Source organism: Geospiza fortis, unplaced genomic scaffold (genome assembly GCF_000277835.1).
Source record: "Geospiza fortis unplaced genomic scaffold, GeoFor_1.0 scaffold403, whole genome shotgun sequence".
NCBI classification, from domain to species: Eukaryota; Metazoa; Chordata; class Aves; order Passeriformes; family Thraupidae; genus Geospiza; species Geospiza fortis.
Genome location: NW_005054336.1, coordinates 3,096,665 through 3,119,209, shown reverse-complemented (window position 1 = coordinate 3,119,209; position 22,545 = coordinate 3,096,665). Strand labels below are relative to the sequence as shown.

The 22,545-nt window shown below is 35.6% G+C and overlaps 1 protein-coding gene across 3 annotated transcripts; it reads right to left on the bottom strand.

Moving 5' to 3' along the window:
• Positions 1–529: 529 nt before the first annotated feature.
• Positions 530–22,362, bottom strand: MTF2 (metal response element binding transcription factor 2). Of its 3 annotated transcripts, XM_031057873.1 has the most exons (16): positions 22,298–22,362; positions 20,802–20,874; positions 15,310–15,508; positions 15,081–15,162; positions 13,758–13,853; positions 13,271–13,371; positions 12,779–12,927; positions 11,459–11,554; positions 10,565–10,633; positions 9,603–9,726; positions 6,274–6,341; positions 5,735–5,905; positions 4,988–5,096; positions 4,768–4,826; positions 4,527–4,631; positions 530–3,665 (listed from the first exon to the last, which is right to left on the bottom strand). In XM_031057873.1, exons 5-16 carry the CDS (start codon positions 13,831–13,833, stop codon positions 3,311–3,313), a joined length of 1,482 nt encoding a protein of 493 aa, XP_030913733.1. In that variant the 5' UTR covers positions 13,834–13,853; positions 15,081–15,162; positions 15,310–15,508; positions 20,802–20,874; positions 22,298–22,362; the 3' UTR covers positions 530–3,310. The 3 variants fall into 3 exon arrangements, with proteins under 3 accessions (XP_030913733.1, XP_005422133.1, XP_030913734.1); XM_005422076.3 differs by lacking the exon at positions 20,802–20,874 and having other exon boundaries at positions 22,298–22,327; XM_031057874.1 differs by lacking the exon at positions 22,298–22,362 and having other exon boundaries at positions 20,802–20,892.
• Positions 22,363–22,545: the final 183 nt, after the last annotated feature.

Sequence of the window (22,545 nt, the reverse complement as noted above, 5' to 3'; positions counted from 1 at the left end):
ACCTCAATATGGGTATTTAAGTTCAACATTGACCAAACAATGTTTCAATGTTTCCTAAACCCTTTTCTCCATTTCTACAAATGTAATTTTCTTCCATCATGCCCTTATTTTTCATTCAGACAGATATGATCCAACTAGAGATGTGCCTGAACACATTACCAGCACAGCATTTGCAAGACCCCTTCTCTTCCCTTTGTGCACAGAACTGATGCTTCTGTCCAGTTTATCCTTATCACTCTGTTCTATTGCTCCATCATCAGCCTTGGTATGTTCCATCTCCATTCACCAATTTCCTTTTAAAATATAACACTAAAGATCACTTTAGTAGGATGTTCTAAAGACAAACTATTTTTCTGTTTATTAAATTATCTCCCTGCCTTCTAGACAATAAAGTGCTTGTCTTCACCTTTAAAGGCCTTTTTTAATGTATTTGTCTTCATCATGTTAAATTAAAATATTGACCTTCATTTCATGTACCATGCTTAGAGATTTTTCAAAATTCCTTTGTAATCTCACTCAAAATGCGTTATGCATAGAAAAACCATAGTTTTATTCAAAATTCCTGTTGAAGTATTGTTAAGAACAATGATTTGACAAATAGTTTGCTATGATGCATATCTTACAATTCTGACCAGCATTGTGCCATTATTTCTTTGCTGTCTTGTTCATGCGATACCAATATTTTTAGAACTGTCACAAGAGACTTCTCCTATCTAAATACTACTGTAATACAAATAAAACATAATGGAAAAATATTAAATATACACATAGAAATGGTTGTAAATCAGTGACCACAACAAAGTTGAATTACATATATTTACACACATGCATACATACAATGATCGAGTTATACCAAAATGAAATCATTACATACAGCAACATTTGTCTTTTTCCTTTAGACACACCACTACTACATACAATGAAATTCACATAAAATGAGAAAGGCATTTGTAGGTGTGCTTTAATTACTACTCTAGCTCTATCTTCAGCAGCACTATTGCAGCATTTTCCAGTACATGACACCTTGTAACAAAGCATCCCTCAACCATAGCTGGAACACCAGTTAGTGTCTATGTGCAGGGCAAGTGTGTCCAGGACAGGAACAGGAAAGCTAGAGATTGGGAAGTGATGGATGGGAGGATGCCACCAAGTATGTGCTTCACAAGAGTACAGAATCAAAACTCATTCTTCTCTCTCAAAAAATACACACATTTAATGTTGGTCTTTTAATTCTAAGAGAAAAGCAATTCCAAAAATACAAACTGAACATCAGAGTTAAGTCAACCACCGTAATAAAATGAAAACAACATTCACAATAGTTAGGCCTATGGACAGCTGAAGTTTGACAAGTATTTTCTCCCCACACCTCCCCCACTTAAGTCCCCAAGTACATTCCAATATTTATCTTTAAATGAATATTTATGAAAAATACTGCTGGTGTTCAGTTAGAATTAAAGGACTTGGATAAAGTGAAACAATAAAGACAAATACAGATGGTGTGAGTAAGGTTACAAAGGCTTTACATTTTGCATTATCTCAAGATATAAACATTCAAAAATTAACATGAAGTTGCTGTGTTATCAAAATATTGCAGCTATAGGCAAGGCAACATTAAATTAATAGCTGAGGGTGTGAGAAAAAACCCACACATTTTAGTGAAGGTAAACAGAAGTGGGAGTTTTTAATTAGCATTTTTATAAAGCTAATATAACCCATCCAGCCATAAGCCAAACACAGGATAAAAAGCTTTCTCTGCTTCCTTTGGCTATAAGGTGACAAAAAAAATTCAGAAAAAAAGTCACCTTTTCAAGATGTTCAAGACGAGCAGAGAAAGTCAAATAACCAAGTAATGGAATAAATAAGTACTAACTCAGGCAGTACACTTTAAACCACACTGTCATTTGCTAATGTTACATAATTTTATTTTGGTGGCAAACTGTAAGCATGTAAGAAAACTAACCTTATACAGTACAGTGAATAACCACCAAAGTAAAAATATTCTTCTGTTTACTCTTTGGCTAAAACCCCCTCAAAAGTAGCAGACAAAGAAAAAATATCTAATACTGGCAAGAGACTTTTTGACTTTTTTTTAACAAGTAAAATAATCTTACCAATTTAAAACTTGGTACATTTTATAAACACAAAAGAGGTAATGTTGTAATAAAATCAGTAACGTTACTTCAAATGGCAACATTTGTTGACCCTGTGCAATAATACACTTAATTCATATTACATTTATCAAAATATGACTGTTCTACGGGTATGTAGAAATCCTGCATGACTCCTGTCAACTTACTTTATAACTGGGACATGAAATTTACAATCAGAGTGCCACAAGAGCTTCCAAATTGTTATATCCAGTAGAATTAATTTCAAAATCTTTAGATCCTGCATTATTTTTTATTGGTTAATTCAAATGGAAAATAATGGAATGTAGAGCACATGACCATCATCGACTGCACCCACTGCCAGAACACGCTGCACTGGTTGGACACTTTTCCTTAGTACATAAAAAGCAACAGCACCCAATAAGCCTGAGAAGAAATGCTGCTGTGTAAATACTGGCAACTATTCCTGAAAAAAGAATTATGGGATGTGTTCTCAGAAGCTGACCGATCCCATAATTTGTATTGCATAGGTCACAATCACACATCTATATACACGCCAGGGCTGTGTGTGCATATACACCTCAGTATACAGCACACACACACGCACACACACTGAATATATTAAGACGACAATGAAGTCTGGTCACAGAGCAATTTACAGGCTCAATATATTTTTTTTCTTTTTTTTTTTTTTACACTTTGTTTGAAAGAAAACTTCAGTATTTTACAGTCTTCAGTAGGCATTATATACACTGCACTTATGAAATCTAGAAAGTATTGAAATAGAAATACATTTCTGCAAACATTTGGGTAAGAAAACAAACCAAGATTTTTCAAATATTTGTGCTATCTACATAATATTTTCTCTAAATCACAATAACTGTATCCATGGAATGTTCTCTAGAAAATGTCATCTTTTTTAAAACACCATGCACATTTTTAAGCAATTGTAACCCAAAATATCCCGACCTAAAACAATCTAACAATGTTCAGATTAAAAAATTTAAGTCTCAGATCAGATTTTAAAAAGATAAGTCTTTATCACAAGAGCTGTAATGATAACAATTACATGTTAAGGCTAAACTGGTTTTGTTTTTTGTTTTTTTTTAGAAACACATTTAAAGACCATTTCTCTCGTGGCTCTGCATTATGAACTGTACTTACAGATGACAGTGCAGTGAACATAATGTTCAGTCCTACAGTCAGGATGCAGTTGCTCCTTCCCACTCCACCAGATACTGCACCTTTCCATCAAGTGTCACCCGACGAGCCAACACACGGTACTTTTCCCCACAAGCTATTCTACCTGCTGCACCAAAGTAACTAGTGATGGAGTTCTTCAGATGATTGAGCTGTAACTCCTGATCTGCTAAGTTGTTAAGTATCTCTGTATTGAGTTCATCATACTGGTAATCTTCCTTGCTCTCATCATCTTTGACAATTTCTGAATTTTGAGTCTGGAGTGCTTTTCGTGGAAAGCGGCCTCTCCTCCTCAAATGTGGTATTGCAGCAGGCCAAGTTCTTCCTGTTCGAGTCCTTTTTCTCGAGTCAGATAAACTATTGAAAATAAAACCCCACAGCATTAACTCCAAGGGAATGCAGACAAACTATTGAAAATAAAACCCCACAGCATTAACTCCAAGGGAATTCAACATGTATGCTGTACCATCAGTTATTTCCATGCCACTCACGTAATAATTTGTGTTGTTTTTCACTCAAAAAATACTTATTGCCTACAGATAGGTAACTGTAAGTATGACACTTACAGCTGGTAATAATTTCAGAACTCTAAATTAAACATGAGCTATTTGAAAATTTTATCAATAATGCACACAAAATGACTCATGAAGGCATTCAACAGCATGAACCAGAAAGGGGAGACAAAATAGTAAAATCCACGTATGTCAATAAAAGAGAAATTTCTATTTGCTGAGCTTGAGAAGGGGAAAACTTTTTGCTTGCAGGAGAGTTGACTGCAGTTAATAATTTATTTATAAACTCTGTGCCAGAATTTTCTCATGCTCTATTGACTGTAGAAAATCACAGCATACTTAGTATTTTATAACATGAACACAGAAACCTACAAAAACAAAAGCTGCTAAAATTAATTCAGAGTACATCAGTTGTTTTGTGACCACGAGTAGAAAACTAAGCTCAGCAAACATTTGCAGTTTAATTTTTTTCAGTAAATGTCACTTAGCCACATATTTTATATCAAAATAACATATTTTGGTTAGCAAGTACCAAAAAATCCTCACTCTCTGAGTTGTAAACAGAACTATTAAAGACAAATTTTGATTCATCCTATTTCTTTGTGTTTCCCCATGCTATTTAGAGCTCTACTCTGAGAAGATTTTAGTAAAATTAATACACCGCAAATCTTGATCTTTATAGCAGATAGAGTAAATGAGCAATTACCTATAATGTCTGGAAATGTTAGATGAGGTAGTTTCTTTCATACTGGCAGCACCTGTGGATTCCACATCTGAGGTATTGGATGAATGTGCAGTTCCATCAGATTTCCTGTTTTGCAAGATAACAGGTTTGCCAGGCAAAAAAATAATCTTACATTAAAAACTGAGCTGACATTTCAGAAGCAAACAGATAAATTACATGGTGTTACAATGTTTCGTGGGAGGGATTTTTTTATTTTATTTACCCAACAGTGCAGGGTAATTCCAAGGCTGGGTTCTCTATCACTGGAACTGGTTCATTATCCTAAGGGGGGAACGAAAAAGGTACTTCAACTTAAATTTTTTAAATTTATTTTATTTGCAAACAAGGGGGGGAATATAAATTCGTGTTAACTTGTTATGTTTTTCTTCAACATTTATGATGCAGTTAGAAGGAAGGGAGGAAGGGGGAAGAAATATCCTTACCAGAGGAGATGACTCTGGAGTTTTGTGAATCATTTTTCTTGTATAGGGACCGGGTGGACGACCTACTGATTTTTTTTTCCCCTTTCTTTCTATACCATTACTTAATTCCCTAGAAGAAAATTTGTATTTTATTCTGTATTACTGATGCTAGTTTTCATTGAATACATGTTTTCCTTTGGCAATGAATAACAATCAGATGCTTGTTTCTAAAACATTGTATTAAATGAGGTGATTCTGGCAAATCAAAATTCGCAGGTACAAAAGCTGGTTTTGCCTTTATAGTAACATAACAGATTCAATGTATTTCTAGGGACATTACTGATCCCCAAATGTTGAAGAGGAATGAACAAGTATTAAATATCATTTATTCATATGACAATTCTTGGTGAAAAAGACGGCACATTTACCAATACAAGTTACTATTTCACAACATACCTCCTATGAATTCTAGTTAGATTATTGCTTGAGAGATCCAGTAAGGCAAAAGGTTTTGTTTCCCAAATGACAGCAAAGTTGGGATATTTTCTATTGCTCTTACTGCTAAATTCCATGTTGATTTTTTAGAAGAATCCTAATAGAAAGTTAACTACATTTGTTCTAAGACCTTGTTCTCACAAATAATCTGCCTTTACAATTAATTTTTTAAAAAAACATTCTACAAAGAAAAGGCCTTTTTTGTTAGCACCAAAAATACCCAAAGTAGCCCCAATTAACCACAACACAGCTAGAATGACTGGGTTACTTTACCTCACATCAGGGATTGGTTTAGATGACTTTCTGCCTTTAATTTTGAACTCATGTGAAGTTCCTTCTGGCTCTTTATCAGCCTTTAAAGCAGCATTCGGTGGCACAGGAGGAACTCGAATTCTCAAGCCAAACAAATGCTTCTTTTTCTTTATTTCTTTTCCAGACATAAACCTAGATGGATGTTAAATTAATTGTTAAAATTCTGATCCCAGGGAACACAACTTTTACAATAGCAGGGTACATGCAAAACAAAATTACGCAAAGAGAATATTCATTTAAATGCTACTTTATTCCCTTCTTCACCCCATTGCAATCCTCCTTCTCAAAAACAAAATGTGAAGTGGAAGTTAAAACAGTTCTTTCTCTTGGTCTGGGTCACAATCAAAATAGCTATGTAATGTTATAGTTTGAAATAGAAACATTATTTAAAACTTAAAACGCTATCTACAGCCAGAGTGATTATCACAGACTGAAGACTGTAACCTCAGTCAGATTAAACAGGCAAACAACATTTAAAACAACAAGTACCAATAACTTACATAGTCTTGTAATCATTTAATGCCTCCAGGACATGCTCATATCTTTCAGATTTTGGTGTGTCTGCCAGCTGTAAAGTATTAAGAAATTATTTAACCTCTCAAATTCTTTAGTAACAGAAAGATTCCAGATACTCTTAGTCACTGTAACTATAGATTTGGATGTGAAATACATTAAGGAAATATTAGCTGGCATATTAACCATAATCCCATATATTTTGTGATTTACATCCACAGAATTAATGCCAGAATCAAGCCCAGGACATGGAATGAGTTTCACTTTTAAGAAGTACAAGAAAAATATCTCCAAAACATTTCATATAACGAGGGAACATAACACTAGATTGTTAGGATCTTGGGAGTCTTGCTAGGATTGCTTGGGAGAGCAATCTCCCAGGACTCCTAACAAAAAATCTTCTGTATATACTCCTAAATTAATTGAGATTGCAAAACAGAGGATAACTATATAGACAAAACAACCTAATTATTTATTATAATTATGGCAAAATCCTGCCACAGGACCCAATTCATATGTTTTAATACTATTCAACTTGTACAAAAAAGAAAGGAAAACACACTGAAAAATTATTAGAATTAAACCCCTAACAAGTAGATGTATTTTCATGACCCTTTAGCCAAGACCCAATCTAACCTCCCTCCTTTCACCAAAGCCTGGAGTAACTAGTCCCTATCAAGCTTTCAAAACATGAAATCATCTCTCTGAAAAATTGCACAAATTGATTACAGAGAGAAGTATAACAAGTATGGTAGTGACTATCACATGGACACAACATTTATATACCAGAATGTAAAATTAGATGGTTTACATTTATATTTATCTATCAACTTTTCAATTCCAGCAGAACTACCTTTATTTCCAGTTGCTATGCCAAAATTTGTAAATTTATCTTTAATTATAGAGCTGACAGCATTTTATAAGCTTCACTGTAATATGAATACTAAAGACCACACTGTACAACATTTACAGCTCAAAGAAACCCAACAAAAAACTCAGGATTAGATAATTTTTAAAGAATACAATCCTCAGCAAAGAAGACAGAGAGAAAAGGTCAAAGAATGCAACGTGCTAACAGCTAAAAGTAAGTGAATAAATATACTCATAAACCCCAACCTTTTAACATGGGCAAGACTGATAGTTTACCTGACTACCAAGACTAATGGAGTTGTTCAAGAGGTTTTAGCCAAAGAAAGTAACAACTTGTTTTCCATCTTCACCATATGCATTCTGTTCAATCCATTGCTACCTAGAGGTCTTGCAACACTAAACTACAGGAAATTGCCACATATTTATTGCTTTCTAAATAATGACAAGTTAAAAATTACTGGCTTAGGAGTTCTGAAAACTCCACCATTTACTACTGTCTTACTTACAGCTAAAAGCCTTTTCCTCTTACTCAAGTACAAATAGGTGGAGAAGGAAACTAAAATGTCATTTTTAACAGTGGCAATTTAAGGAGATCACAAAACCCCTAAAATCATTATATTGTACATGTCAATTATTTCTGTGACTAATTTCTGTTTCCCTCATTTCCCTAATTAACTGAATTTAATCAGATTTTTCAAGCCAATTTTTGCCAACTTCATGAAAGACATTTAAAATCTGTTCAGAATAAGGTATTTAAATTTCCTCAATACAGCTTGTATGAATTTATTCAAAATCTAGACCTTTAAAAGTGGAGCATTCAGACTTCAAATTAATAGTTCCCTTGAAGGTGTAGAAATACTAAAGAATTGAAAATACTAATTAAAGAAGTGAGTTTAGTTATTTTGGATCTGCCCTTTCCTTCCTCCCCCTTAGTTACATGTTTTTCACAGACTGAGCATGGATGGATTGGAAGCAGAAAGGGGAAGAGCACAGAGAGGAGTGCAGCCCTTCAACTTCTTCAAAATGACTTATGTGCTCCAAGTCAATGACAGCTCCACTCTCCCCATCCACTGCTCTGACCAGCCATCCACATGACCTTATAAATATAAGGAATATTATGTTAAATGAACAAACAATTTTCTTCTACATTTCCCTCAATACTAAGAAAAACCGACTTCAAAATTCAATACAGCTTACATACTTCTTAAGCTGTACAGTAAGATCGCTAAAAAATTTATTCTATTGGAAAAATGGTGTGAAAATTACATTCTTTGTAGCCCTTTTTTAATTCAAAGCTCAATACTTGATATGACACATTTATTGATTCTATGTGACTAGGTAAAAGATGCCATACATAGCAAAGTAAATCAGATATGTATTGATGACTAATTTTTAGTAATGCTTTAGTGTTTGCTTAACTTTCTATCAAACAATTGACACTGATAGTTTAAAACACATATGTTTAGACTATTTTCCATTATTTATGAAAAATAGTTATTTATTTAAACCAAGAACATACACTTGCTTCTCAAATTGTGAGTGCTAATAAGAAATGGACTACAGTTGTATGAATTTACTGAAGAGAAGTATAAAAGTAGAATGTACTGATAAAAAATTTCAACACATCATATGCCATATATTTAAAAAACCTTCAAAACACTAAACAATTTTCATGCACAAAAAAGAGTACTTACTCTACTAGCAGTATGCCACTTTGAACTTAAGTCATAAATTTTTGCATCTAACCTCATATGCAGAAACCAAGATCAACACTGGTCCTCTTAGTTAAATATGAAGTCAATCAACTTGAGTAAATGGATTTTCTTTAATGCTAAGATAAATTCTCAGTAATCAAATAGCTGGGAAAATAACTAGTATAGTAATGAACTAAAATAAAAATGTCTTGACAAGTAGCTGAATCCAACTGCAAAAGGATCAAAAACGAACTGGACACAAACTGACCACCCCCACTGTAAGAATTAGGAAGGAAAGAAGAAATTTTTGAGTAGAATATTTAACACAAACAATGTGTTACGCCTTAGAGACACTGAATGTGGTCTTCACATGCAATATACTCTTGCCTTCAATTCTACATTTAGATTTTCAGGTCAGAGCACATGAAAATATCAAAGTAACCAAAGAATCATGAAACTAAAATAGAATGTAGATATGCAACAGAATAAACAGCTAAGTAATGGAAAGTCACCATGCAAGTAATTAGTTGCATAGATGACTTGAAGAAATTTTACAGTTTAAAAAAATATGCACCACTTAAAAAGCATTCTATTTCTGCAAGGAAATAAAAAAATATGTCATTACTTGGGATTATCAGATTTTAAAGCACTAAAGGATTTATCCAGCGTAAAACAGTTCACAGTTTGTCAACTTTCAGGACATATGTATGCACTGTGATTTAGAAACAAGAAAGGGTATTCTACTTACTTACCTCACCAGGATGCAATCTATCCCAGTTTTCATTAATGTAGGCCATAAGTTCAAGCTCCGAATCAAAATATTTCTTTTTATGAATAACACTTAGGTTGTAAAGGCATAGATGTGCTATATCTACCCTAGAATATTTGAATAAAAAAACCAGAGAAAACAAGTATTTTTCTTCCAATTGCTTTCCTTTGAAACAATTTAGTAGAAAAGATATTAGCATTATACAGGTGGAGGAACACAAAGCCCAACTTAAGACACTCAATCCAGACAACACTGTGAAGTCTCCTGCAATTTCTTTTCAAGTGATTCCTTCTGTTTTGCACCTCACTTTCGTTTCTGCCTCATCTCATTGTCATGGTATTTTTTTAAACTCCAAAACTGGTCTGGACCATGCGATATGTAAGTAAGTCTGAATTCCTACTTGAATGTATCAGTTCTGAATTCATACAAGTATTTTGGTGAATTAACATTTAACAAGGTAATTTCCACCATGTATCTGTTAGCACTAGGTATATATCCACAAAATTGGATATAATTTCTATTACAGACTAGTTCCATTAAGTCTATTCAAGGAAACTATTATAAAATCTATCAGAATGTGCGCTCTGGTACTCACTATGTTTGGCTTAGATAATACAGCAGGATCCTAAACCTGCAAGAAACATTTAATTTAGATATCACAATCTTCACATACACAACAAGTGAGTAGCTGCTTGTTACTCCACTGAATGATCCCAGGATTGAATCCCAAGAGCATGCAATCACAATATATCTCTACCCTTACAGATAAACTTTGAAAGAGATTTATCCCTTATCATACACACAGCAAGAATGACTCAGGAAACTGACTCAGGAAACAGCTCAAGCTAACAAGCAGATCTCCTTTTTAGCAAGGAGAACCAGAACATCAAAAAGAAAAGCAGAACATGTATCCAACTCATCCTTTTTTTAAAAATTCATACTTACCATCTCAAGGGTAAACGTTTGAGGTATTCTGGTCCAGAACTGCAAACTGAGCAAATGAACGTATAAAACCTAAAAACACATACAAACATATATGTACAGGTGTCTGGGTGATGGGTGCTCATACACACAGTGTTTTAACACCCTGATCATGAAAAAAAAGGAAGTTAAGCAAGCTAGAAACACAGCCATATAGTATTTGTGAGTGCCTTTATTCTTTACTTCAGCAACTTCTATAATCTGCGCTGATACCTACTGGGCCAGATACAAAGTACTTTGATTTCATCCTGCTACCACTGCTTCATTCTGCCTGAGAAAGTCCTTCAACCTGTGACTGTATCAGTTAAGATGCTCTGTAATGTCCCCAGCACAAAAGCATAAATATGCATTTTAACTCAGTTCCTTCATACAAACATTCCAGAAAAATTGCCACATAAAATTATAATAAATAATGAATTAAATGCTCTTTGATTCTATTCTCCAGTTTTCCTCTTTGATCTGCTGCAAGTCCTCCAAGTTCCTCTTAAAATAAAAGCACAGACCAGCACTCTTATGTTTCTTTTTGTCCTAACTCCTCACACATGAACAGAAGGTGTAAAGTTGCACCTATTGTATAAAGGATTCCCATACAAAGTAAAGGCAGTACCAGCTGCAATCCCGCTGTCTATTGGTGACCTCTCCACCACCCACCACTGCATCCTGCTCAACTGAGATGAAAATGATGCATTTTCCTGGCACCCAAGCACAGGATGTCCTGTGTATAAGCTTCTACTCAAAACTCAAGCCCTTTTTGAAAAACACTGTTGTGTTACGGATGCCCTAATAAAAGCTCATATGTGAGATTTCCCTCACATTTTAAATAAACACAACCAACAAAATACAGCTTAATTTTCTTACCTGTCACCAAAAAGCATTGGCTTTTGGAGGCACTGCACACAAGCCTCATGAAACCACTGTTTACATTTGCAGCACTGCAACATCTTTAGATACCAGCTTCAACAACAGAAAGAGACACAAGATGTGTTTAAAAAGTTACTGACAAATGTTTCTTCATTATATTTAAATTAAATAAAAAGGGATCTTTTGACCCAAACTGATTTGCAGTTTACAAAACAGTCATCTCTTTGGATATTTCAGTAACATTTAATTCCATAATAAATTACTAGGAAAGACAGTGAGGAATAACAAAAGATAGCCTAGTAAAAGAATTAATTAAATTATTAAATTAAGAAAAAAACAATTTAATTTACTCTGACATCCACCTTTTAATTCAGTAAAAATTAAGGAACTCCACAGAAACTCCTTCTCACATACTAGATTTAGCTTCCTTGTTACTTTCTAAAGCACAACACAACTGCATTAAGTCACAAACATTTGTTCTGGGGATCCAACTACTTGAATCCTCAAAAGAAACCTCATAGTTTACACCTTTTCCTTTTTCAGCTTCTCCCTTCAGAAAGGGAACCATGCAAAGCTGACAGCCATGTTTGTTCAAGTCTCACACCAGAGCTCTGTCCTATGTGTATACCCTCAAAAACTTTGCTTTTTGTGGGACTCTTCACTTGCCTTGACCTCAAATCTACAATGCTGTCTTATTCTTTCACTCATGCATGCAGACACCAGAGTACTCATCTCTACCTGCTTAAGAAGTCCTGGTTTTGCCTTTCTTGTAAAAAAGAACCAGCAGAGGACTCTGTAATGCCGTAAGAGGGGAAATAAAATCGTTTCCCTGCCAGTCACTGAAAACCAGGATATGAGAGCGGTCTATTCCAACAAAATTTAATAAACTAATCTCTAGGTACATTTATTTTTGTGACTTATGACAGAGCTGAGTTAACATCAGAAAAATTCTGCCTAGAATTGCAAGATCATCAACAAACAACCTCATCCAGACTCAACACATCAAAAGTAGCAAGACAAAAAAATTTCTTGCTCATTACAGACTGTAGTGTGATGTGAATGTAGTGTGATGGCCACATGACAAAATTAAAACAAACCAAAATATTTCATGGGACAAGAAAAGAAATTAATATATTTCCCACTGTGAGGTACTTCACAAACGTACAGAGAATTCAAAATCCCACTTTGCATCCAGTTTCTGATATGCACACACAACAGAAACAAAAACTAGCGAGTTCAAAAGGAAGTCTAGAAGAAGAGAGTCCAAGTTTGGAGCTGCAGTAGAGAAAAGTTCTTACATATTATCCATTTACTTACTCTCCAGGTCCTCCACAATAGCAGTAACACTGCTGGACGTTGGTTTTATGACCTGCATCCCACTCAAGGTCTGTTGCATTATATGGTAACGTTTGTTTCATGACTTGCAGTGCTTTGGCATTTGGTCCTTTCTTAAGCGCACCACCTCTCTGGGCCAGAACAGATACAGTAGTTTACAAAAACCAGTCATGCATTTCTGAAACTTTCAAAGCTTTTCATTTGATTTTACAAAAGTTTTAATTTTTTTCATAACTTGCAAGTCAAATATTATCAGGTGTATTTATGTTTTTATACTAGCATGTTTGTTTAAAAGTGTAATATGGTCAATTTCTAAAGAAAATAGTATTACTTCTCAACACACAAAATTTGAGTTCAGATCAAAGATAAAAAAGAAATCACTGAAAAAAATGATATATCTTTTTATTGTTTCAATTTCAAAAACAAAGATGCATGCAATATGAAATGTATTAACATTTTTTTCCAGAAACATACCTTTGTTGTTGTTGCAAATACACACTGTCGACAGAGCCATTTATCATCTGAATCAATCACGCTGGAATCAATATTTGGTGTGTGACACAGCTGATGGTAACCTGGATGAAAAATGATCAGCCACACTGTTATTAAAATGACAAAAACTTACACAGAATTAACTATGTTGCCAAAAGCACATAACTTAATGTAACAATAAGGCATTATCCATAATTAAGTGCCAAAACCTGAACAAAAAGATTGGTAACACATTCAAAATGGTCTTTTAAATTTCCTTAGTAGAAAAAAATAATCTTGACTTACAGAACAGGTGTTAGTCACTTTAACATGGATTATCATCTTTCACTGAGCTGTTAATAGCCACTAAGGGCTACAAAATTTAAGATCAGTTGAGCAGTCAGTCATAGCCGGGCAAATATCCTCCTTTGTGAAACAAATCAAAACACCTTTTAAAATGCAGTAAATAGAAAAAAAAAAATCTAGTTACCTTGCCCACATTTATCACATATAACCATTTCATTTGGTGCTTCTGAATACTCTTCCTGACATATTGTACAGACCATTTCCCCACTCTCAGTGGCTCCTAGACAAAAATGAGATTGTGATTTTTTTCAGATTATATCTGCAGTTGAAACACAGTTACCACATGTACAGCCTTCTTCATAATTTCACTTACAGCTGCATGCATTGTAGAAACACATTGTTACAGTGACAAACTTCTTAATAAAAATATATTCAGACATTTTGTACAGACTGTGTTATAAATATTTATATCACTTATGATAAGCTATCAGATATTTATAGGCTTTGTATTGCCTATTGACTATGCAGTCTATGGTTCTTCAACATCAACAATAAAAATCCAGTAACTGAATAAAGAATGCAAATTTAGGCTAAAAATACCTAAAAATAAATACTGAGTTGGAAGAGATTCATAAGGGTCATCAACTTGAAATTTTCCTCATACTCATTTATTAAATTTTGATAATTAGGATAAATGAATCAGATTATAAACTAGTACTACACAGTAGAACAGCATTTTTTGCAAGCTTAAATAAATAAAGCAGTTGATTTTTTGCTATAACAAATACAAAGCTTTTCCTTTAAGTAGACATCAAGAATCTTAAACATCAAGAATCAACAAGAGCCAGAGCAGATTTCCATTGTGTTTGTACAACGAGGAAACTGTACCTGACTTTCAGAAGAAATTATCATCTGTGCTTCATTAGCATTAGGCTATAAAAAGATTAACTACTATTGAAATGTCTGAAAACCAGTAAGGTATTATATGATGGGTGCCTCACTTGATAACTACACATTTCTTTATATCACATGAGTACTCCAAAACCTGTAATGGTTTCTTATGTGCAACAGTTATGGTGTTCCTTTTAAGTGTCCAAACTCTGTTCAAACATAAGATTCACCAAGCTTTCGTTTCTTTCCATATTACGTCGTTTCAACTGAAAACAGTACAAAGAATATAAATTGGTGTAAATTAGGGCCTGGAATTTTCTGTAAAGGTAGAGAACTAATCCACCCTCACCCAAACAAACTCAAATGTGATTATTTTTAGAAGTCTTCTCCACCTCACACATGTGAAAACAGACAAATAAACAAAAGCCCAAAACAAAACAGTAACTTCAATGACAGTTGTTTGAAAATATTTTCTTATTTGTTTAATTTTTGTTCCTGGTTCACATTAAATTATATCACTCTTCAGAATAAAAGAATATAATAATCTTTTTTAATAGGTAACAGTAATCTAAACAAAGAGAATACCAAACAATGACTACTTCATGGAAGTTCTTGCCTGTTTGTATGTCCTTCCAGAGAACCCAGGATTTGGAACTGTCTTCAAATATGACGAAGCAGTTCTGTTTCAGTTTGTTTATCTGAAAGACAGGAATACAGTGGAAGCCATGAGTAAAAGCACCAAACAGAGGAATGTATTTAATACTACATAAGTGAGCCAATAATACCGCAATTTTCAACAGTATGCGACACTTTAAGACTCCAGTGAAGTTAAAAAATGTGATTACCTTTTTGATAGTTCCAAGATAAAACAAGCCATCTGACCATCTAGCTAGGACATCCTGACCTTCCTCAAATTTACAAAGTGGCTTTTTGGCTTTCTGTCCATCATGGACCGACAGCTTGGCCAGAGACGCTGAGCTCTTGTGGCTGCGACGAGAAGGAGAGCGCTTCTGGACCAGTGAATTTCCCACCGCTGCGGAGTCTCTAAGGGGGGCAAGCAGGAGAGGAGGTAACCAGGACTGGCTTAAAGGAACCACTGGAAATACCAACAAAACAACTCCAGGGAGCAAGAAACCTGCTTGTCTTTTGTAACTTTACACATCTTTAGTAGCAGTGCCTCTGCTACTATGCAAGTGTACACTTTTTGAAAGGAACAAGTTTATAGAAGAGAAGTGTTCTAGGAAATCAACTAATGTAAATGAGGATGGGGATGCTCATCCCCAGCTCAGAGAATCTTCATAAAATCACCAGAAGCATTGAAAAACACATCAAAAACATTCAATACAGGATTACTTATGCAAAACTCAAATCACTGCCAGTTTTCTAAAATTGCAAGGAAGCTAAAAAGATCCCAAGCCAATTCTAACTGCATTAGCCTGGTTGGGAGAGTACAGCTTGAGCATTATGCTGGCTCAAGGTACACACTGAGGTACCACCAACACAGAACCATGCAATGCCACTAAGCATAGCTGTAGAGCTTTCCAGCACAGGAAGAATTTCTACATGTGGAAATTCTCATGTAAAATCAATTTTCCTTGTTATTTTCCACCCTTACTGTAACAGAGAGGAAAGAAAAACAACAGATCTTGCAACCTTTCCTCATATATGAAACCCAAAATTGTAAGTTATTTGTATCAATAAGCATTTTTCCTCATACATTCCACAACATATAGTCTATCTATATGTAAGTGTGGATATGCTTTTATGTCAGACTAGCTGTGAAACACTACACTTCAATTAAAGCAGTAAAATAGAGAAAATTATAAAACAGGACCACAGAATGCACAAGGAAGAATTTCACAAGTAATACCCAGAATTTGAGACTATGTAATACAGTTACTATTTGTGTATCCAAATGTATTTTCTCTAGAAACTGCAGGTATGTGTAACTAGCATGCAAACACAGTTAAGGAGCAGGGAATTAAACAGGATACAATAATTGAAGAGCAGTTTCACCTCACTCAAGCTATCTTAGGTACATGATCAGCACCAAAAATATTTGAATTAATCTCAAAGCATGGACAAAAGCAGTAAACTAATTAGTGCCCTATACAGTTTGAGAATTGCTATACAGATATTTGAGAAGTTGCTCTACAGCTTCAAAGAGAAAGGAATCGTCCCTCTAAAGAATTTACTACTCACAATATGACAATAAAACTAGAAAGGTAATGGCTTCAAATACCACATTAAACAGTTTAAACCAAGGTTACACACAAGAAAATCAGCAGCTTTAAATATATTTAGAATCTATGTGACATTTAACAATGACATCACAGTAAGAGCAGCTATAACGGGCCTCTGGCATCCTCAGGCACAACTGGGTCACCAATTTAAGTCCTGCTTGATCCCAAACACAAAAATATTCAGATGGGTGACCAGGGAAGACCAAAGGAACAAAAAAATCCTTTGGCTTGTTTCACAGCTGACAACCTATCACTTCATCTGACATCCTTCATCACTGCATCAGAAAATTAAACTGTCATTTTCCATCTTCTCTTTTCATGGTGCAAGTAACAATGTTCAGACCCAACACCCAGCCAGATTTCCCAGATAAAGAATCTTACAAATTCTGCTGCTTCTTACACAAAAGCTGATTCAAGTTACTGCTACTTTTCCTCAGCTCTACTCTAAACCTCTGACAAATGAGACAGGATACATGCAGCATTCAAAATAGGTTTACCATAGCAGAGTGGCAGCCCAGGACATTTCTTGCTTTCTTGGCACTAACATCTGGTTGACAACTGGTTTGACAGAACTACCCTCAGAGTGGTTTAAAGATTTTCTTTCAAAATTTTTTCTGGGGTTTAAGACCGTAGGAAAAGCTAGGTTAGCCTAGCTAGGCTAGCCTAGAAATAGGTAGCTATTCCTGCTACAAGGCAGGAAAGTTTATTTTTCTTTTCCAGTACCTGAAGAAATGTGCGAAAGATCTTGTACCAAATACACAAAAAGACACAAATTCATTTATCATAACCAGTACAGATTGCCACTTTAAAAACAACAGTGAGCTTTATTTTAAAAAAAGTCTTCAAAAAGTATTCTTTTAAGTACAAAGCTTTGGCTCACAACACCACTGAAGCACAACAAAAAAAAAAAGAGTGCATCATTTTCTGGCACAAAACACTTAAATGAATCTATACATTCACTTATACAACATAAATACACAATAGCAGCTTCAGCCCCTGAAGAACCTTGATACCCAGCAAAGATGTGAGCCAATAAAGCAGGCACTTCTCCATTGTCCACACTGCTCTCTTTGTGAGTGATGGCAGTGCTGAAGTGACAACTAAACAGTTCATAAAGCAGCTCCTGCTGTGGCAGTTCATGGTTTATCTCAGACACTGAAAATAGGGTTACTTATTACAATAGGCTGACAGTAACTTAACAGTTGCTTGCCACATGGATAGGAAGTTTCTCTCCAGGGAAACACTCCCTCAGTGATTTTGACTGCGATTAAGTAGGAAGTCAACTGTTTTAACAAGTTGACTTTAATGAACATGACATAAGTTACTTAAAGTAGGTGTCTCTGAAGTATCTTCTGGAACCACTGCACAAGAAATGCAGCACAGACCAGTGTAAAAGCCACATGCATAAAATGTCACTAACTTGCCTGTCTGTCTTGTCAGAGCTCTACTTGCTGTAGTGGAATGCCAAAAAGTCCCACCTACCATTAAAATAAAAACTTTTGTTGGAAGTTCAAATGCAAACTGAATTTTAAAATTGGCAAGTAAGAAGGTTAAAGTTCCACATTTTCCAGCAACTTGCTTTCCAGTCTTCCTTAAAGCTGGCTTCATAGCACCTTCCTAACATATACTATGGTTACCAACAAAATTAGTAACCATGAAATAATTTCCCCATCATCTTAAACACTTCTCTCCAAGAACTTACAATTGCATTATATCCATCAGATGCACTGTTTTTCAAAAAATCTTATGCAATACAAATCTACATTATCTCATTTAACTTTCACAACCAAGCTACACTGTATGTCATACAGTATGTATGGTTTTACATCTAATACTCAATGTTAAGTACATTGTGCTGGATTCTTATTCTAGCACTTAAAATGCAAAATCAAAAAAAAAGTATTTATATACCCATACAATCTTTCAGAAGTTAGTGGTGGCAGTCAGTAAAATGTGTCTGCACACTGATATAAGTTTGAAAATAGAAATGCACTTCCACCTTTTCTTGAGAAGTTGATGTCAAAGTACTGAAAATGCTCACTGATTTTCACCTTGGAGTCTAGACCATAGTCACAGATATTCTCAAGCAAGACAGGCAGATGGATACCTTCAATTTATCTACTTAATGAATTCGTTTATAATACATTGCAGAAGCAGGAGATTAATCATCATTGTCAACTGGAATGGCAAATTTCCTCCCGAAGTCAACTATCTAGATCAGTCTGATTTATGAACCATAAGCAGTAACTGCACCTAGCATTGTATTTATCAAAATTAGATTGGTTAGTTTTGACTCACTTGTAACTGTAACCTCTTTATCAGCAGTTAGAAAACTTTGGTGTTCATTTGGTACCTCTACAGCTATCCTACAGAAGGAAGAAGTGGAAAAGCCGGGGGAAAAAGATGTGAAGAGGCTGGAGGAGTAAAAAGACTGACCATTCTTGTTTCCAAGTGTCTTTTTCTTAAAATCACTCATATTCCTGTACTCCTTCAGTCTCAACAACTGCTGTGAAAAAACTTCTGTTAAGAAAAACTCCCTTGACGGGTGGTTGGTTTTTTTGTTGGGTTTTTTTTTTCCCAGCCATCTCAGTTCACTGATCTGTTTAACAGAACTGTTCGTAAGCACAACTGAATAAATGCAAACAAGCAACTTGGGACACAAACTCCCTCAGCTGGCACTGCTAGACTGCATGACTGAACTAGTCAGGTTCACTAACAATCCATACAATTTCAGGAAACTTTTCAAGAAGAGCTGCTTGATTCATAAATGCTGCAACAGCAGCAGATGATAGCTACCCTATGAGCACAGATAGTTTTTGGAAGCATTAGAGATACTAAGTTTTAACAACAAAGTGCCCAAAGAACATTAAGAGAAATTTTTAATCCACTGAGAAAACACAAAGTGGGACAAATAGCTCATTTATTCCTAGTAAATACAAACCACAGCGAACAGATGATTACTTTAACGACTTATCAGAAGAGAATTCAGATAGAAATCACACACAGAGCATTGTACTAAGATAGATCCTAAACCTCCTCAAAACTGGAAATGTGGTATCCCACAGGAAAGGAAAATATAGAAAGACCTTATGACAACTAGATATAATCAGATTCTGGAAGTATGATGTAACTGCTGATTAATTGCAATTTTTTTGGTCTGAAGTTGCAAACTAGCCCTTTATTACAGAAAAATGAACTATGAAAAAGTTGTAAGATGCTGTAAAATACCAGCAGTCTTCTCTTCTTAAAACAGGAGAGTTAACATTCACATGGAATGAGGGGAGTGGAGGTGTAGCAAGGGCTCAGAACACACAAAACTCATGGCAGTTTCACACGAGGCTCATCCAATACAGCAGCTTGCTCCCTTCCCAGCAGCTCTGGAATAACAAGCTGGCTTCTCCATCAAGTGAACTTCCTGTTCAGTTTTCTTTCCCTTAATATGAATTCACTAAATCTCTTTGATATAAATAGTGAAAGGATTAGAGTTTAAAAGGTCATTACCAAATAACACATTTAGTACACAGGGAAGAAAGACAGAGCAGTCACGTACTGCAAGAGCCATTTGTTTGGGGTTGATCATGTGTTTGCACATGAAGGTACAGGGAGAAAACAATGTTACCGGGTCACAAGACACCTTTTCCAACCATAATTCCCTTTAACTGTATCCTCAGCACCTCTGTGAATGCAGCAACTGCCTTTTGGGTTTCTACACTATCCAAATCCAGTATACACAGCAACAGACCTAAGGGAGCGTGAGCATGCACCACCACAATGAAAGAAATAACAGACAACGTGCTACCTTGCTCTGGGAAAAATGGGGAAGGAAAAGGGTTTCAGAGCTGATCAAAATCCCATAATAAGTTTTCTTCTTTAAGGTTATTCTGCAAGAACAGCAACCTCTGTAAGCATTCCACAGAATTTAAACAATAAATAGATCTAAAACGTAAGCAAAGTAGTGATATCCTGGAAGATATTTAGTTAATGAAGTATGTCCAGACTCATCAGGAGTGCCCTCATCATTAGCTCTCCTTCTCTCAAGGAAAGTTAAGCATCTTGATTTCACTCCTCCATGGAGATTATCTCTCCAGCCATACCTGTGGTTTCATAATTCTTCTCCTGTTGTGTTTTGCTCAGACACACTTCCCCTCCATTTCCGGCAAGGAAGGCCTGTGAAAAGGTGAAACCAACTCTGCAGCAGGGCCAGTGGCCGCTCGCACAAAAATGCAGCCAAATCACAACCTAATCCAAGATCCATGCTGGCCTCTAATCACATCTCCGAGCTTCCTTCCCCACAACTCACATGAGGAGCACAAAATGTGCTTCAGTGCCTCTACATTAATTCACATCCATCTCCAGAGAATACTGAAGTCCACTGTCTACTAGGAAATTAACTGGAACTTATTTGTTACAGCTGCTCTTCTCATAAATTTTACCTGATCTCCTGGTGCAGGGAAGGACAAACACAACTTCATGCTAGCTATCAATACATGTCTCTTTCACCTATTAAAAAAATATATACACCCTGCTGACTAGCCATATTAAGTCATATGAGAAGCATCTACATCTGATTTTAAATTCTTTCCAGAACAGAAAAGGCAAGTTGTTGGGAAGCCACACACCTTTATTTGACAAAAGAAGGGTTAACTATGGAAAACACTACTACATTATACTCTCAGCACAGATCCACAGTTCACAGCTTGCAGCTCCTTGCAAAGACTCTTCTCATTTTCACTACATTATGCATTTCCTTTCATATGTTCAATCTTTGTTTTCCCTTAGTCTCCTTTAAATGAAAAGCTATGAAGTCATTAACCTGTATTCTAATAAGACACAAATTAAATATTTTCACCTCCTCTCTTAATTTCAAATGTTTTCAAATTAAATGCAATTTGAGCTCTCAAAAAAGGGGGCAAACGTTACCAGGTTAACTTTTACCAACCTGATTACAGATCAAAAGAAAAAGAAACAAGAGGGAAACTTTTTTGTTACTATCCCACGGTTTTGGCAGTTTGAGTGTATATCACTGATCACATTCCCTTACACTAAGTCAGGGGAAAACCATGTCATTATCCATTGCTACGCTTGACCTTTTAAAGTTATGATAAGCTGGGCCTATCACAAATTCCAGAAACAACCATAATGTTACACTGCTTTCCTGGCAGAGCCTTTCATTTAATTATGCAGGCCCTCTACTTCTAATAGCACCCTGATCCTTTATGGATGAACAGCAAGCCCTCGTATTTCAACACCAATATCAGCGTCCAGAGCATCCAGCACAGAACCATATTGTTCTCTTTCACTAAAAGAGGTATCAGCCCATTCTTTCCACAGAATTCAATACCAAAAAAAGGAAAATGCATTACTGCATATCCTTTCAGCCAGCAACAGTTATCACATTTAAGTGGACTAAAAGCCTGCTGCGCATATTCAAATCGTCAAGTCTGACAGAAATTAAGAGATGAGGCGCTTAAAACAAAAAAAAGAAAAAAGAAAAAAGAAAATAAAACAAAGCCACACAAAAAAATCCCGAACAAACAAAAAGAAACAAAAAAAATTCCCCAAACACAAAGTTACCGACGAAAACCACTACCTCTTTGTGCTGTTCCCTTCGCACTCGAGCAAACGCAGCCTACTCGGACAATATCCTTGAAGGAGAAGATGGAAATACAGCTGGCGCGAGGCTGCTGGCACCTCACCGCTGCAGCCCCCGGCCCCGCCGACCGGCCCGCTGCCTCCCTCCCTTTGTTTTGGTCACCGAGGAGCACCGCTGACCCCTCACACTCGCCTGCCAGCGGCCGCTCGCAGGGAGCTCCCTCCCTCCCCCTCTTCCCTCCCTCC

What these genes read in the sequence shown, in the direction of transcription:
- MTF2 (XM_031057873.1), bottom strand. Translation starts at nt 13,833, where the DNA reads ATGGTCTGTACAATATGTCAGGAAGAGTATTCAGAAGCACCAAATGAA. An exon ending in ATGTGATAAATGTGGGCAAG is followed by an intron (nt 13,372 to 13,757) that starts GTAACTAGATTT and finishes TTTTTCATCCAG; the next exon opens with GTTACCATCAGCTGTGTCAC. An exon ending in AAACCAATCCCTGATGTGAG is followed by an intron (nt 5,097 to 5,734) that starts GTAAAGTAACCC and finishes ATTTTCTTCTAG; the next exon opens with GGAATTAAGTAATGGTATAG.